The following is a 17,791-nucleotide window of genomic DNA, read 5'->3' as shown; positions in this document are numbered from 1 at the left end:
ACTGTGAGAATAAATTGAATGAGCTGTCTGAGGTGAGTCCAGGCATCTAATGTATAATTTAAGTGTACTCTCATCTGTGGTTATACAGTAGGTCTCATGAATTTGATTTGCTAACTGTGTGATGTGGCTGCACTTTAAAGCAATGCTCACAGACCCAGAAGAAATGCACACACTACCTCGGCTGTCTTTGTTCATCTGAAGAAATGACTACAAACTGACACGCTGGCTGGCCCACTGAGAAAAGTCCGCAGCCTTCCTGCTGGAAGACGACGCTCAGTCAGAAAAGCCAAAGCTGAAGCCGAGTGCCCTGAAATTTAAACAACCCCGGGTTCATCTGAAGAGCACATCCAGGCCGCTGCAGCTGCCTGAGACGGTACGGTGTTAGAGTTAACACACTGAGCAACATAAAGGCAGTAAACATCTCTTTCTGAATACATTATCATCCGGGGACTCCTCTCAATACGGCGTGTGGCAAGGGTGAAAGCAGTGCTGGGAATCAAGTAATGAAAATTAGTAAGCTGAAAAGCAAGCTGCCTCGCCGTGTGTATTTTCCCCTTTATGAAAGACAAATCAACAGCAAATGTAGTGAAGCGCATAACCCCCAAAGAGCCCTCTGAGCTGTGGGGTCCCAGACATCCAATAACAACCCTCCACCATAAACCACACCCTTATTACTTCACATCAAAGCAAGCTAAACAAACAGCGGGTGAATCGAGCCCCCTCGTCGCTGATATATTGAGTGCTTTTGCCTTCATCCTGACATCAGTTAAATTACCTGGATGAGCTGCAGTTCTGTGTGGAAACCAACATCCAGACAGTACAAACGCCACCATCGGGTGCACACATTCATTTTAGGGGAAACACCAGGAGGCATTCGTCCCTCCTGGATCCACTTGTGGTTCTGCAATGTGATATGGTGGCTGTAAATGGAGCAGGCGGGTATTTCATCACACGGGTTGCTGCCACATGTCCTCTGTATGTGTGTTTGAGTGGCTTGTTTCACTCATAAAGATAAGACTGGAAATGTTGCCACCTGACAGCTGAAGTCGATCCCTTCACAGGATATTTTTGGTTTACATGACACCCCGAGCCACCCGAACCCCAATGTAACACAGAGACGTAGCCACTAGGAGCTGGAGTTATGAGGAGAGCTTAGAAAAAGGGGCCATGACTCAAACAACGAACTCTTTAAAGAAATTGAAACCTGCCAGTAAATCGTTAATGGTCGTAAGCGACATGCCAGAATAAGCAAATCGTACAAAATAGATGTTGATAAGATCTGATTGACAGCGTTAGGCTGACTCATTTCCAAAGTCTGTTCCAGGCTTTCTTAGACTGTCCTGCTGTGACCTGAAGACACCTTAAGCAGAGGAGCTGTTTAATCTGGGTTAATGATCCAGAGCGTTGGCACAGTGAGTAAAAGTCACGGGGGGCGTCACACAGTCTGCTCTTAAAAGCCACTGCTATAAACCTGCAGACTGAGGTGAGAGGAAGCTATTGTCGGAAACTTGTGTTAAGGCACCAGTTAACACAAACACAGACTGACCTCAGAGCACGAACTACGGAGGGAGACAGACAGATTCCTTCACTTCTGTAAACATCTGGCTTCATGACGCAGGCAAAAGTAATTCAGTGGAACTCAGCTACAATGCACTGAGTTCATGTAAAGTAACGTTCCTGAAAAGAAAAACACTGAAACTGGAAATGTCTTTTGTTTTGCTTTAGTGGAACAGACCTGACTTTGGTGATGGAAATTACCACTGTGAATAACAATGCTATTGAAATAAATGACCTGGACATACTACAAGAGGTTAAAAACAAGTTCAAAAGTATTTTTTTTAACACAATCAACAGAAGTTGAGGAGACAACAGAACTGGCATAATCTCAAATATAATCCTAACCCATAACTGGTGACTGACCATCACTTTCAGGAAAAAAGATTCATGGTGCATTGCGACGAGACGGTTTACAGAAACTTTCTCCAATCATTAATTCATTCTAAAATATTGGCTAAGCAAACAATACTGTCACTGTCAATACAGATGATGCCACATGTGAGGAATTTAGGATTTAAAATTCTCTTTCTTATTTCTTTTCGGGCTTCAAACTTTGCCTCACCGTATAACACTAATACCAAACTGCTAACTCATGCAGTTGAACAGAAACTGAACACTGCCAGCCAGAGGTATTACAAGAAGGGATTTTATTTTTTACACCGTGTTCCTTTAAAGAAAATCTTCAGATTTAATAACTTAACATTTTAGTAGTTGGTTATCTTAAAGAGACTAGAAATACAATATGAGAGAAGAAATAGCTTCAAAACTGTGCAGTTTTAGTCAAACAGTCTTCGGATTCATTTAAGTTAAATGCAGCAACGACTCACAGACCTTTTCAGACAGAAGGAGGCTGAAAGTGAGCAGGTGATGTGTTTATCCTCACAGACTGGTTATAAATGTCTCGGAGAAAATGTGAAAGTGCAAAGATGTTTCCTCGAAAAGAACACGTTTCCCCCCCTCTATCATTTTCTGTCCCCACTCAAAGCTCTTTCACTGTGAAGGAGACGGCTTCTTAAATCCACCCGGCTCACTGCTCGGCAGAAGATTTCAGCCCGAGCGCCAAATGTTTCTGCTCGATGAATACGGAGGCTTTTCTCGTGTCAACAAAAAGTGCCGGTGGAAGGTGAGGGGATGTATATTTTGTGTGTTGGGTAAAGAAAGAAGGAGTGACAGGGTGTTTGAGCCACGGAGAGATATTTCCATTCTGCAACTACAAAACGATCCAGAGAATCAAAACAATGAGGGAAGATGTGCTGGCGGGTTCGTGTGATGGTTCGTAAAAAGACATACATTGTATGTGTGGAGAGGGGGAGTGGCATTTTAAGTGTGCATGTGAGGTTTAAAGTGGTGTACGTGTGTGTGTGGGTGTGTGTGTGTGTGTGTGTGTGTGTGTGTGTGTGTGTGTGTGTGTGTGTGTGTGTGTGTGTGTGTGTGTGTGTGTGTGTGTGTGTGTGTGTGTGCATATCTACATCTGATGATCAAAGCTCTCTCTCCCGCCTCCCCCGTCACTCTGAGGAGACGCCAGACTGTGAACCTGAGATGATTAGAAGCCGCGAGAGAACTTAACGAGCTGTCTAAACCCAGGCGCCTGCTCGCTGTCATTATGACTGAGCGGCCCGATGATGCGCGCCAGCCAAGGCGCCATAACAAGGGACACGGTTGATGTTTTGCATTTACATAGACAAATGCAGATCGAGAGGGGCTATGAGTCTCCTCCATTGTCCACCGGAGTCATTCTCACAGAAGGAGGTTGGGTTAATTTCCTGTTCTGGATTTTCTGGGGTCAATTTAAAGAGGATTCAGCCCCACGCAAAAGGCAGATGAACACCTGAGGGCTCAGCTTAATTCGATATCAAATATTAATTGTTGAAGGCCCCTCATCTACTTTTTCATTATGAAACACCAATTCTGCTGAGGAGATTTATAATCGCTGCAGGGAAACAGTCAAAGAGTATTTTTAGGTACTGCTCAATTTTATTGGTTCTGTTTACATTGGTTGGATTTTTCATGGTAGAAGATTGCTTGTTGTGGAAGACTAACAGCAAAAATCCTCTGAATCGAGGTCTGCAAAATAAATGCTGCATTGCAATCCCCCCCCCCCCCCCCCCCCCCCCATACCATTAACCAGGAATTTTCTGTTTTCGCAACCTTGCATTGAGTATTTATTGTTATTTATCTTCGGCAAAGTCTTCAAAGAACAGCTTAAAACAGAACAAATGCCGAAATAAAGACAACGCGCGACTGAAACTTTGCAGAGTATGTGATTTGAGTTTGCCTCAGCCTCATTTCTGTACTTCATGATAATTCAGGAGTCTACTGTGCACTGTGAAGCTCGGATTTTAAAGCCGGTTGAAAACTGTATAATTTCAGAAACCATCAACTTCAACTTACCAACTCACACGATATCTGATGTGTTCATTCATCCCTTAGGAGCAGATCAGCGGGTGGTGATGTCACACTTAAAAGCTGTTCACCAACCATCAATGAAGTCAGTCTAAACTAAAATTAATTCTTCTGGGTGTTTCTCTGGTCGGGTGTATATTTTTATCGTCGTGTACCTCGATCTGGGAGCTGTTGTCGGTTTCCTCTGTCGACAGCACGCCCGGGAAGCCGTCCGTCTCGACCTGTTCAGGCTCCTGGTCCTGCTCCTGACTGGCCCTGTTACTGTCCATGTTACGAGGTTTTGGAGGAAGCCATCTTCTCCACCGGTGACTGTAGAGCTTCACGTCCACGGCTGCGTCTTCGTCTCCCTCCGGTCCTGGTGAGAATGAGTAGGAGACTCCTGAGGAGAGAACAGTAGCACATGTTAGTAACAAGCAATGCCACGAAAAGATGACTGGTACCGAAAACTACCTGAAGGATGTCAAAGACTTAAAGACGACAATAATTACATTTCAAAATGTTTATTTTAGAAACTTCAAATCACAGAGGCGGCAACTGTTCAAGCCATTATTTCCTCATGTCTATGGAGGCTTTTCTCATTTCTATAGCACGAAATCTCAGCATGCCTGAAACAGATGAACATTAGGAATGACTCAGCAGCCATCACACGAACCAGTGGACCATATTTATTGGACAATCATCACCATTCCCCAGTCTGAAATGAGACACTGGTGACAGGTGAGAAATATAATGTAAACACTGACTCGATTAACCGAGCTCAAGACTGGCTGTCGGATCAGAGGTGAAATGTGCTGCATCATTTTAAGGGATTGTTTGCTTTAGTGGGATGACTCAGATTTTCCCTCATTATCACACCACAGTCAGGATAGAGGTAAACAATCATTTGAGTAAAATAAACATCGGTCCATCATGAACAGATGGCCAAAACACAAAGAAGAAGATGCATTTTCATTTTAAAAGGTTTTGTGTGAAGCTCTTTCCTTCCTTGCAGCACTGCGGAGCTTAAATCTCAACATTTAGTTGTCAAACCAGATAAAACATCTCAGTCCCTCATGACTTCATTCTCGCTCATGTTGCTATTCACCCAGTGTGCTGCTTTCAAATCTGTGCAGCATATTTTGCAAGAATTATGACCTTGAGTGTTGTTTTTCATTACATTGGATTCATTACAAGTCAGCCTCTTTCCATTGGGTAAGTTACAAAAACTTTTAGTCTTTTTTGGCAGTTTATAATCTCATATTCATCCAGCCTCGATGCCTCAGTCTTGTTGGCTTAACTGAATGACACTGAAAAAAAGAATCAGTATAGAATAGAATAGAATTGTATCTTTATGTGTCGGGTTTGTTTGTCATATCATAAAACTGCATACCATGCAAGCATATGCAGCAAAGCATCAACTAAGACTATAAAATCAGTTAATGTGGTGACAAAACAATACAGGATGCTGATAAACGTCTGTGGCCTGTTTGCGTGCTTGTTTTCACCACACCTGTGAAATCAGACGGGGGATCACCGCGCGGGCCATTCGCACACAAGTAGCACATGCTCCAACCTCTCAGCTATCAGCTCATCACTTGTGGCACCAAAATCAGATGACAGATATGCTGCGTGAGCACAAAAGAGTGACCTTGAGTGCGAGGAGGGGGAGATCATTTGGCCTACAAGCAGCTACATGTTTGAGTGCTGATGTACAGTTTAGTGCTGGAAAAGCTCCAGGAGTGATTTACCGGAGGTCTAAAGGTATGGCATCACAATATCCAGACATAAAAACAAGAAAAATACAAAGAAAAAAAAATGCTGCAACTCAGGACAATCCCAGGACTGACATTAAACAACATATTCCTAAAAGGAGTGGCCTGTGTAATTTATTTCTGAAAATTCTTATTCTTACAGCCTGGAAAGGGCAAACAGAGAGACTGTCAGTCAAAGTGACACCAAGGGGCAATTTGGGGTCACCAATTATCCTTAAATGATTGTTTTTAGACTGTGGGGTCAGGTTTAAAGCAAATAAAACAAATACACACACACAGGATTCAGACCCATGACCAGTAATGAGTGAGGGCCAAACAACTATACCACTTTGCTGTGTTTAGTCTCCTTAAGTGTGATAGCCTACGTCAATAATGTGTCAGCGTAAATCTAAGGCCAGTGGTTTGTTTTTTCACATTTTTGAAAAAGTGCACTATTGCACTTTTTGGGAGAATGAAAATATAATTTCCTGTCTGTTGAAGTTAAATTCTGTTGCATGTTCAGTCTCTTTCAGTTCAGTATAAAACCAGGTCAACAACCGCTCCTGCATCCTGAGTTTTTGTACAACCCTCCTCTTGGAGTTTCCAGCAGTGCACTCTTAACAAACATGTTGTCCATCACAGCTGATCGGCTAGGCCGTCCTGGTGACACTTGTACTTCTTCCTTCTTTATAGTCCCAGAAGAAATAGATGTGATTAAACCCAGTCCTCCACTCGCTCACACGTTTCCCTCCTTTATATGGATTACGGATGGCACAGAAACGATGTTTATCTGTTAGACTTGAGATGGACTGCAGGCTTGTTTCCCTTCAGGCTAATGCTCTGTATGCCTGGATAAGCTCCTGGCCCCAATGACCTTAATAGGATTAAGCATTTAGAGACAATTAGTAATGAACTCCATTTTTTAATAGCACTCATCTACATAAAGTTTGCTAAAGTGCTTGCATGCAGTTGCAGCTGTGGGAATTGTTTCAGGTTTGGAATGGAAAGAATTGCTGGATTCTTAATTATTAGTCAACACTGCATCTTTTTTTTTTTTTTTTTTTGACTGGGACAGAGGTTACTGGGTTTAACTAGCTGAGTGCTTTTTCCACTCTTTTCCCCCTCTGTCTTTTTTTTCTCTCACGCTCACATTTCGTTCTCCTGCTCGTCCCGTCCCGTCCCCTCCACTCTCCTCCTCCTCCTCCTCCTCCTCCCCTGGGCCCCCTCTCCTGAAGGGGGGAGCAAGTGGAGAGGCTTAAGATGCTAATTTACCCAAAGAGGAGGCTGACAGACTCACTTTATAATGAGCGTTGGCAAAGCAAAAAGACCAATCTGTTCAGAAAGGTGGGAGCTGATAAATGTTGGGGTATTTTAGTAGAGCAGAAGGCGGAGTATGAAACAGCCCTGAGACGACTGTGTCACAATTAGCAGCTGAGTGTTGTTGGAGAACAATTAAAAGTCACCTTCAGGCACTAACACTCAGACCGAGCCAGAAATCTTAAAGCAGTTATGGACTCGGACTGAATTTTAACATCCGTATTCATATAACGGAGGAACCACCGTCATAAATCAAACATTTTAAAGACTCTTCCATCAGCATTACTTGTCCATACTTTTAATCTCAGTGGGGCTCAACTAATGTAATGGTGCTCAAAGGCAAGTAGAGTTCACAGTCCAAGAGATAAGCGTCAAATTTCAGTTCCTTTAAAGTAAGATGAGAAAGTCACGGTGTAAAAAATATTGTATAATATGTGAGAATGCGTCCATATAGTGCATTGGACTATTTATGTATCCGTAGGTTGAACAACATCAGCGGATATTTGCTCAGTGAGGCTCTAAAATCGTGCAATTGTTTCCAAGGTTGATAACAACAGTTGGGCAGAGAAGAGTTGGTAAATTTCTCATTGACGCAACCTGCATACTCAGACCTGCTGGTCATCCCACAAATGCATGTTCTTTTCATGTTCCTTTGGAACAAATGCAAAAGCTCCGGAGGCCTCCTGTGATCCAAAAGTCAAGAGTTTTTCTGTGTGTTGCCCATAAATAGAGGCAGATTCTCTGCAGCGTTTCTTTTCACCACCTCTTCTCTCACTGTCTCCTCTGCATACCTCTAATACTTCCTGACACTCACTCCATCTCTGATGGTCATTAGTCACATCCATGCGGACAAAGAAACCCAGGCTACTTCCTGTCAACAGCAGTTATAAACGCTAATCCAAGAGGCACCTACACATACCGTTCCACGAAGGCACAAACATCTATTTTCATCCTTTAAAAGGCTCCTTGTCAGTTCCTCAATATACGGTGGAAAACTGGCAAACAGCAGATGCCTTAAAATACACCATGACCACGACATAGGGGCCTAGAATTAATGGATGTTCTTTACCAAGCTTGTAAATGGCCATGATGAGTCATCCTGAAGAGACGCGCATGCACCTGCATTTCTCTTGTGAACACAACCTCTGTGATTCAGAATTTTGTACTTTTATATTGTCCAGGGCAGGAAAAAAAATTAAATCAGTGTTTTTGTCAAGCCTTCAGGAGCAGGCCGAGGCCGGACCCCTGAGGGACCCTTAAAATCAGCCCACAGCAGGACCAGGCTTCTCCTCGGGACGGAACTGCCCCTCTCCTTAAGGGTGAAAGGAAATCTCTCCCCTCGGTTTCTTTCAGTGCCGCTGAAAGCCCCCCGCATACCTTCATCCTGACTCTGTCGAGCAGCCTTGTTGGCTGGACTCACGCCTGTCAACACCTCTGATTCACAAACACCAGAGGGACTGTAATTTGGTTCCACCTAAAACCTCTCAAGGACGCTGAGGCGGTCATAAAATAGGAGAATAAAGGTGCTGTCCACACCACTTCTTTCACTCCCTTTCTGCTTGTTTTACTCTCTTTTCTCCTAATTCCCCCTGACTCAGTGTTGCTGACAGCAGACCGCCACACATGACTGGCAGGTCGACGATGTGGAACACTTCACTGCACCAGTGCAAGCTGTCTGAAGAGTTATCATTAAAGGTGAGGTGGTAACACAGTAGAAATACGTTATTACATGGAAACTAATTATATAAGATCACAAAAAACTGTGGCCTCATTTCATTTGCCTCTCACTCTTCCTTAAAGTGTGGGGACAGAAACTCACTCAACAGGCATGTTCGTCCTTGAAGTACACAGCTTGCCTCCATGTTCTTTATCAACAACTACTTCACTTTCACAGATCTGGCTCAAATCTGAAGGTGTCAGCACTCCAGTGAAGAATCAAGATGTAGAAGCGTGGAAGCGTGGAAGCGTGTACTGTAGTACGACGCCTTGCAATTACATGTTATCACTGTAAATACATGCTTATTTGGTAAATATGAATGTCTATGTTTGTGATTTCTGTCACATTAAGTGTGAAAAAGCAGGTATAGAAGATGGGTGGTTGAAGAAAGTGACGACATGGCAGTACCTTAACACTAGTCAGTGAACGTGCTGATCCTAGAACAGCATTTTTTTTACCTTTTACCGTTTATTTCGTTGTATTTTTACTCCCGTGAGGAATGTGTGGACCTTTGCCACTTCTGCCCATCAGTGATTTGTAAGGCCTTCTATCTGCGGGTGCTTAATTTAGTGCCCACTGAAAGCACCTTTATCAGTGTACCGACAGGCCCTGCCAAGCACTCTGGAGGACCTCCTTCTCGCTCTGCTGTTGTAACAGTGCCGACTTTGTGCACATCGCCTCACAAGGGTCAACTTGGATTAAGTTGATGTAACTATTGCAGAAGCCTCCGACTTTCTGAAGCTTTTCTATCAAAAAAAGAAAAGGGGGGAGAATGCACTGTGTGATTCTAGGAATTGTTGCTCAAAAAGTACATCAGTTCTCACATTTTCAACAGATAATATGATGAACGGTGTCACTTCATATTGTGCTTAAAAGTAATGAAGTGTTTCACCTGTCAAATGCTCTAATGAGTTATTGCTAACTATGAGATTCAGATAATTCAGAATGGAAGGTTAGTTTAATGTTATTCCATCTCTGTCTCTTATCAGTAAACATTACCACATTACTACCTGTCTAATATTGTGCGGTTTCACATTTTCAAGCCCCACAAATGCCCAGTTAAATGACAAGATACACATAGTGAGCCCTTCGATTTGGCAGATGATTAAATGAAGCGGGTTAATGTAAAGTAAATGGCGAGACGTTTTATCAATTTATTCTATCCGAATAAATGCAAGTCATAACAAAAACTAGGGACACGTTTTTGTATTTGTTAAAATGGACCATCATCTATATCAACAGCAAGTTCTTCTGCATGACAAATCAAATTGCCTAAAATTTGAAACATCTGCCAAATCAAGAAAACCAAACACAAACTGGGAACCGCCCAAAAACTCCAGACAGGCAATTGTCTGAAATCATTATGCAGAGCAAAGTTTGATTTTGTGACCTGCTGCGTCTTGTATCTCCTCATAAATTCCCAGCCTATCATTAAGCGAACACATAAAAGACATAATTCAGGCTGCAGCAGAAACTTAGACACAGGTAGACTCGGTGGCAGCACCTGGAGAACAGATCCTGTTTCAAACGAAGCGTGTAAAGTGATGAGCATGCACCTGAATGCGTCTAAATCTGAGATAATCGGCACATGAGCTGAGTTAAGACGTGAAATTAAACAGCACAGCAGTTTGTAGACGGAAAGAAGAACAAAACCCCCGTTGTTCTGACTGAAAAGCTTTAAAATGAAGACATGTGACAACTTTCCCCCGGAGAGAAGCAGGGAGTCAGCGTCCTGCCCGTCATGAATGCCTCATTTCACCACAGATTTGTTTTGCCAACAATCACTCACATATTTCCAAGTGGGAGCACTGCAACAGAAACATCAGGGCAAACACACGGGGACAGACAATCACACGTACTCACATATACACACACAGGCAATTTACAGTCACCAGGTCACATGGATTTCACGTTTTTTGGACTGTGACAACAAATCGCAGAACTTGGAAAAAATAAAAATAAAAAAATAAAAAAACATGCACCCACAGGGAAAAACACTTTCTAACAGTTGCAGCAGTTTGGCAGAATGTTGCAACATGTCGAGTTGTTTGGGCTTTGCTGAAAAATTTATTGTTTGCACATTGTGCTGTCCAGAAATCCATTAATGAACAGTCACACTGAAATGTGGATTAAAAAGCTCGAAAGATGTTATTTAAAAAACTGGGACACTGGGGCAGAGTTTCAAACTGCTTTTGTTGAGATGTTGATGATGAAATTTTTTGCGATGGACACTCATCCATCCTCTACCTTTCCAACTGTTTTATTGAGAGCCGGATCTGATCCCAGCTGGAAGCAGAGTAAATTTCAAGTCGCCTTCAAATGCATCTTTTTGGACGGCGGGTGAGGAAACTGGTGTACCTGAAGAAAACCCTTTCACACACAAGGTGAACATGAACGTGAGCAAGCACTTCGGAAACGTGTGAAGAGGCAAACAGGCTATAAATAAAAACTAATTCTCAGACTCTGAAAGTGTTAATTACAATATGCAGAGGAAGGGGGTGGGGGTGGGTGGAGGGAAATCAGTAGCTGACTGGGGCTGATGATTCAGAAGCCTATCTGTAGTTGAGGACCATCACTGGGATGTCAGCTGTTGTTAAAGACCAAATATTGTGTAACTATAAAACATTAGGACTAATTTACACTCCTTGAAAAATGAAACGAAACTTCATTGAATCCACCTGCTCTTTCACTCTCACCACAAATCACAGCGTCATGTGCGAACATCAAGGTCCTCAGAGCCTCTTTGTCTGACTGAATCTGGCGTCCTGTCCATGAGCATCGCAAACAAGAAGGGGATGCGAGCTGATCACCGATGTGATTCCACTGCTAATGTCAGAAATAAATGATGAGACTCTTTCCCACTTCCTGTTAGTACAAAATGCAGCAGCTTTAATTCTCACTGGATTTAACAATCGACATCACAAGACTAGAACTTCAGCCCTCCAGTGGCTCGCTGTGAATTTTATAATTGATTTCAGGATCACTTTTTCCAGCTCGACCACATCATGCTGTTTGTCAAATCAGGTGATGTCATTATTTAGTCATAGTCCAAATGATTTATTTTGTCCTCATATGGTCCCGTTATCGCTTTAGTATTTGGCTTTTTTTCTTTCACTACATTTGGCTTTCACCAAGTGTTCCATAAAATGAATACTGTTGCATTAAGCTGCCTGAGGAAACACGGCCACTGTGAAGGCAGCAGGTGTCCAAGCAGGGGAGGAAGAAAGAAGGCCAGAGAATTAGGAGGCAGTCGAGTAATTTAAACCAATCTGGAGAATTAGGGACAATTGCTCATTTCCTTTCCCCGAGCAACTGCTTGAAACAACTGAACAAACTGGACACAAAATCCGAGCAAGAAAAGCCGCAAAGCACCCAGAAACATGCCCGAGCACACAGTCACAAACCCCAAAACACAGGGTTTAAAGTGCTGGAGTCGACCATAGTGGAGCTCGCTGTCACCGCCGTGGCTTTCTTTATGTAATTGGTGGTTGGCTCGGCTCTGACGCTGGTCAGCGCAGGAAGTGTAAACAACAAAAACTAAAAAAAAAAACACTCTGGCACAGTGAGAGACAGCGCGGAGGGCTGAAGGCGGCGGGATTATAGTGAGAAAAGGGTTTCCTGAGTGACACATGGGCTCAGGATTTCAGGATTCCAGTCAGGCGCGGCGTCTGTCTCATATTTCAGGAGATTGAGTGATAGACTGCAGGACGATGAAGCGCCTCCGTTGGCTCTCTTTCCACTTTTCAACTTTGCCAATGAGTCGCCCGGCTCAGGAGCCCCGAGGCCTTGAATCACTCCACTGCCAGAGCCCGAGCCTGGCAGGCGATGCATCACCAGACACTGGACCTCCTGCCAACACATTATTTTTCCTCCCTCCAGTGCAGACCATTACCTGTGGTAATATTACTGTATTCTTACGGGTCACTGGCTGAAATCCCCAGAGAGAAAAAAAAAAAAACCTCCGCATCTCACAGTCTGCTTAATCTCTCCGTGGATATCCAAAATCGGTCCGCTCACCGTTCCCACAGTCCTCCAGAGCCTGCTTAACAGACCTTAAAATTGAAAGTGGCCACGACTGCAGCGTTGAATGGGGAGGGATCAGCAGGAGAAAAGCCTGTGCTCCCGTTCTGAAACGCCACATCACAAACAATAGGGTTGCCTTTATCCTGCAGGTTCACACACTCGTCAGCTGTGGACAGAAACACACCTACACCTCTCACATCTGAGACACACTCCGCAAAGTAATCACTCCATTCATCCAGTCACCCCAGAAACACTCTGAACCTGTGAGAAGCTGATCTCTCCATCTCTCGCACTCAGACAGGTTTGAGGTCATGTACTCTCTGGCTCACTTGTGCCCTGTATATTTTCAGTCAACTGCACAGGCGAGGGGAGGAAAATATCAAAAATATTTCTTATATTTTTAGTTGGTTGGGCTTGAGCCGAAGCTCCCTCACACTTGCAGAAACAATGAAACAACAAGAACCTGTTTCCTGCAGCATTTCAAAGAAGAAAAAAAACCAAGAAACAAAACACAATGAAACGCTGCCACGACGACGATGCAGAGTTGACAATCAAAACTCAGTCATTTGTGTCTGCAGAAGTAGAGGTTCCTGCTCAGAGGCAATTTTCACAGCAAACATTTGATTTGCCTCCGTAGGAAAATCACAGGTATCGACAATGACAAAAGTTCTCTTTTGCTTCGTGGTTAACCGACCTCAGAGACCGGCAGTTTGAAACTGAAGCAGCTGCGTTGAATTCAGTTGTTAGTTTTATTCTAAACACTTTTGCTTTTTCACATATGAATGTCACCCAATCTGTTTCCTGTGAAAAAAAACAATGTGAGAACATCAGCAAAAAAGTTTACTTGTAAAAAGGTCTTTAGACAACCTCTACTTGTGCAGACATAAATGACTGAGTTTTGAGACAGTGTGAAAATCCAAACATGCAATTATTATCAGATTATTCAAAGAACATCATGTCAAAAGTGGAAAATGATCAGATTATTAGATAATGAGTTATCTCATTCTGAGAAAGCAGATTCATATTTTCCCCAATACTCTAGTCTTTATGCATATTTACCTGTTTATCCAATATATTACACACACGTGAGCTCCTTCGTGGTGAAGTTAAATCGCATGTCAAATAAAATGAAAACCCTTTTCACAGCTAATCGAGAGACAATTAATTACAATCATTTTTCAATAACTGCATCAGCAGCCTTTGTCTAGTTTATCTATACACCATGTCTGGAGTTTCTTTTTCTCATACAGAAGTGAGTTTTATGATCTCATGCTGCCTCACTATCTGAAAAACAAGTATCAGTTAGCTCCAGCTTTACTGATATGAAGTAAGCAGTCAGTGTGCTGGAGCTTTTTGCCACAGACACAGCGGTTCACAGACGGCTGGACCTGTCCTCCAGGTCATCGCAGCAGGTAAAGTGAGGCAGAGAAATTCCGATGATGTCTTGTTCTGCAGGTCATTGGTTTTCTTTCAGTATGATATATCATTTGGAATAAAACAAGCCAGTTCTGCTACAGAAGTTCTATATCTGTTGATCTCCATTGTGGTTTTTTTTAATCCAGCACTTTTCATCTCATTGCATACCGCACAAAAAATTTTTTTAAATAAAAAATCTGTAGTATCAGCCCGACACCATTGTAATCTTTAACACACTGATCAGAATGGGGGCGTAAAGCTCATTGATCACTTCTAGCTTTGTATAAATCCGAGAGGAGTCAAATCTTGTTCCTGTGCAAACAGTAGCAACAGTTGCAGATCTACTTTGACTCAACATTGAGTCCCTTCAGTGTGGAAAAGCCTCATGTCGAATGTGCGTGGATGCATTAGCGTGTGCTGGTGTCGTGTGCATGTGTGATCCATCCTGCAGGTGCAGACTGATCGAGTGCCCATGTGAGTGGATCAACTATGTTCTTTTTCCACTTTTGCTCGGGGGCCGGGGGGGCTCTCGGAGAGGCCAAGCGGGGCCCTTGGGCCTCTCCTTATCCTTGCCCACTAATCCATCAGCATCAGTGAGCCCCCGAGCCCTCCAGCCTGCCAAACCTCTCCACACTTCACTGTTCTCTGATTGGAGCGCTGTGTAAACACATGAAGACAGGTCCAACTTGTAGCCCAGCGGACCCGCCATTTCTCACAGTTAAAAAAAAAAAAAAAAAAAGAGACAGAGAGTCCAGCTGTCCGAGGAAAATATCATTATGCAGTTATGAATTTAATAATTTAACCCTTCATCATCCTACTCAAACATCTGACAGAGCTAATTTAGGGTCAGTAAACGTCTTTCTGTCATCCGGTTGAAGTGGTTTCACTTCCTCGAATTCAGCGTTACATTTTATGCACGTTTCATCAAGTTTACACAGCAATGTCTTGAAGAACTAACATTTTGACAACTGGCTCCATTTACAAGGAGTGCGCCTGGAAATTCTTTGCCACCAAAATAAACAGCGAGTCAGAATAAATACATTTTATGTTTAATCACAATTTGGACAACTTAAAACATATTTATGGACAAATGTGAAGCTTTTTTTTTTTTTTTTTACTTTTTAATCCTGAAAAAAAAAACAACACAAAAAAAAATACTTTTCTTTTTTCAAGCATGGATGGACCTCACGTACTGCATGTTCGCTTTGCTGAAACCATTTGTAAGACCTAAAATCAAAGAAATTCTTGGACAAGGTTGAATTCTAAGAATTCTGGAATCACAATACACGGTTAGTATGTTTCATAAAAGTTGAGAAACAATGTCTGTTCTTTACAACCATTACCAACGTCTGCCACATATGTTCATTATACATAACAATATAAATCACTTAAAGAATTTGTGAAGCCTTAGATATCAACTGCATTTTTAGCCACGAGGTGTATTCTCCTACTGTTTCCCATTTCACTGTGAACTGGACGACTCCTGTGCAGACGCATATAATAAGAGAGCCGTTGCCACTTCCCAGTTAAACGTGCCGCTCTGTTTATTGTCCAACACAACACTGACATGAAACCTCCGCCCTTGGCTCTGAGTGCAATAAATGACACATAGCATGTAGAAACATGGAGACACAAACACTAATGGATGCCTGTATTCTCTCAGAAAGAAAAATGATTACGAAGTTAAAAAGTCGGTCCATTTTTGCAAATCCCGCAATTTTTAATGTTGAGTTTTTAAATCACTGAACCGAAGAGATTCTTTCGACTGGGTTTCAGGACTACAACCAAACCAATACAAGATTATTTCCAGCTTCAAAAACCCAGCATTCTCCATAGATCCACACTTGTTTTGATAAAACTTCTCATGCAGTTGATGATATGAAAGCTCCCAATTTTCCTCAGCGATGCATGCTCTTCTCAATAAACTCTAGGATGTACAAATTCAACCAGAAACACGAACTGTGGTCATCAAACGGTACAGTTGGTCAGTTTTCCAGCACCAGAAACCAGCCTCTTATCCACTTATGAACCCCATTATAATCACACTCATTTGCCGAAACCATAAATGCTTAACATGTGAGTGAAATGAAAACCTCTTCAATGAAGAAACATATGTTACCTTGATCGTTTTTCTCTCCGAGTCTGGATTATTTTCAAGGGAGGAGATTTTGGATATGTGACCAACATTTTTTAATGACTTCCAGAAATATGTGAGAAAAACATAAACTGCTTAGAAACTTGCCAAATCCTATTTTTGACATCCTACACCACCTACAGCGTCCAGGCACACAGACCCACAAGCAACAACAACAAAAAGGCTGAATATAGTAAAGAAAGAAAGAAAAAAATACAAGCAGCAGCATGAGAAGCACACAGATATATATATATACATTTTCAGATGCAGTTCTCCTGCAGCATGCACAGAGCAGACTGAGACAAAGAGGAAACAGAGGGGTGGTCCCCCCGGGCCTATCACAGCTCAACCATCGCTGCACATCGCACGCATCTGTTGACAAACTGTGGGACACATCCAAGTCACACAGAGCCTGTAATTGCCTCAAACTTTGTTCCATCCAGCAGTGGACACTTCAGCAACTCACAGGAAATCAATACTAAATATTGTTTACAACACAACAGCCTCGCCTCGCCGGCGGTTTTTCTCCGCAGAATATGAGACTCACAGATTTGTGTTTCAGAACAGCCGGCCGATTCCCTCTCGAAATCCAATCATGGGAGGGACTGTGTATGTAAGAAGAGCGTCTCAAAGTTGGTTCAATCATATGCATACGTCTGAATTGGCTTCATTTTGTGCACATTTATAATTATGCAGATTTAGAGCAGAATATTCAATCTCAGCTCTGCAGTTTTTCTGAGAGAATACGAAACAAAACCAAACAATCTGTCAAAGTATTCAAGTTTAATCAAATGCATTTCATTGAAAATTCCTCTCATTTCTCTCTATTGTGATTATAATAGTATTGGAACAAAATTCGCGACTGAAAAAAGAACGATCAGCAGGCTTCTAATGGACATTAAGGTTTTTAATTTCTCCGTGGATGGTGCCTTAGAGTCAGAGATAATTTCCTCAGGAATTTGATTCCTCGGTGGGATTTAAATTGGCTTCTCGGAGATAAGACGTCGGACTCGCTCATTCAATTCGGTGGCTTTCAGGAGTATTGGCAAGAGATAAAAATAGATGTGGAAAAAAAAAAAGAAAAGTTGAAGGATTGCGCTCCAACGAGGGAGGTAGTTTAATGGGCAGGTCACTCAGGTCGGAATACAAAAGTGGAAGAGAGGGTAGGCTTTTCAGGTTTATCACTTCCAGTTGCAGACTATGGACAGCTGTGGGTGCAGCTGCAAGTTGTTAATAGATATGAGTGTTTGGGTCAGCGTATCCACAACACTGCTCAATGCAACAACATACAAGTTATGCCTGATTATTATGGGGCCGTTTTAACCAGCTAAGAACTCACCAACTTCTAAAATGTATTAATGTGTTAAACATTGTGCACATCAGCACTCATGAAGCCTGTGTTTGTTTTGCCGCATTTAACTTTGATCAAACCGAAGCAGAAGTTGTTTGAAAGTCAGTTTGAGAAGCTGAATTCAGTTTGGAGCTTCCTGGTTG

The 17,791-nt window shown here is 42.5% G+C and overlaps 1 protein-coding gene across 1 annotated transcript in view; it reads right to left on the bottom strand.

Moving 5' to 3' along the window:
• The window catches only part of plxdc2b (plexin domain containing 2b), a 91,928-nt gene that overhangs the window by 46,565 nt on the left and 27,572 nt on the right, over nt 1-17,791 (bottom strand). The window contains exon 2 of the mRNA XM_080489048.1: nt 4,116-4,339. Within this exon, the coding sequence (XP_080345174.1) occupies nt 4,116-4,339 (224 nt within the window). The remainder of the gene's footprint in view (nt 1-4,115; nt 4,340-17,791) is intronic.

Source organism: Lipophrys pholis, assembly GCF_963383615.2.
Source record: "Lipophrys pholis genome assembly, chromosome: 20".
In the NCBI taxonomy this organism is placed as follows: domain Eukaryota; kingdom Metazoa; phylum Chordata; class Actinopteri; order Blenniiformes; family Blenniidae; genus Lipophrys; species Lipophrys pholis.
Note: the sequence above shows the minus strand (reverse complement) of the source record. Positions and strands in the feature narration are given on the sequence as shown.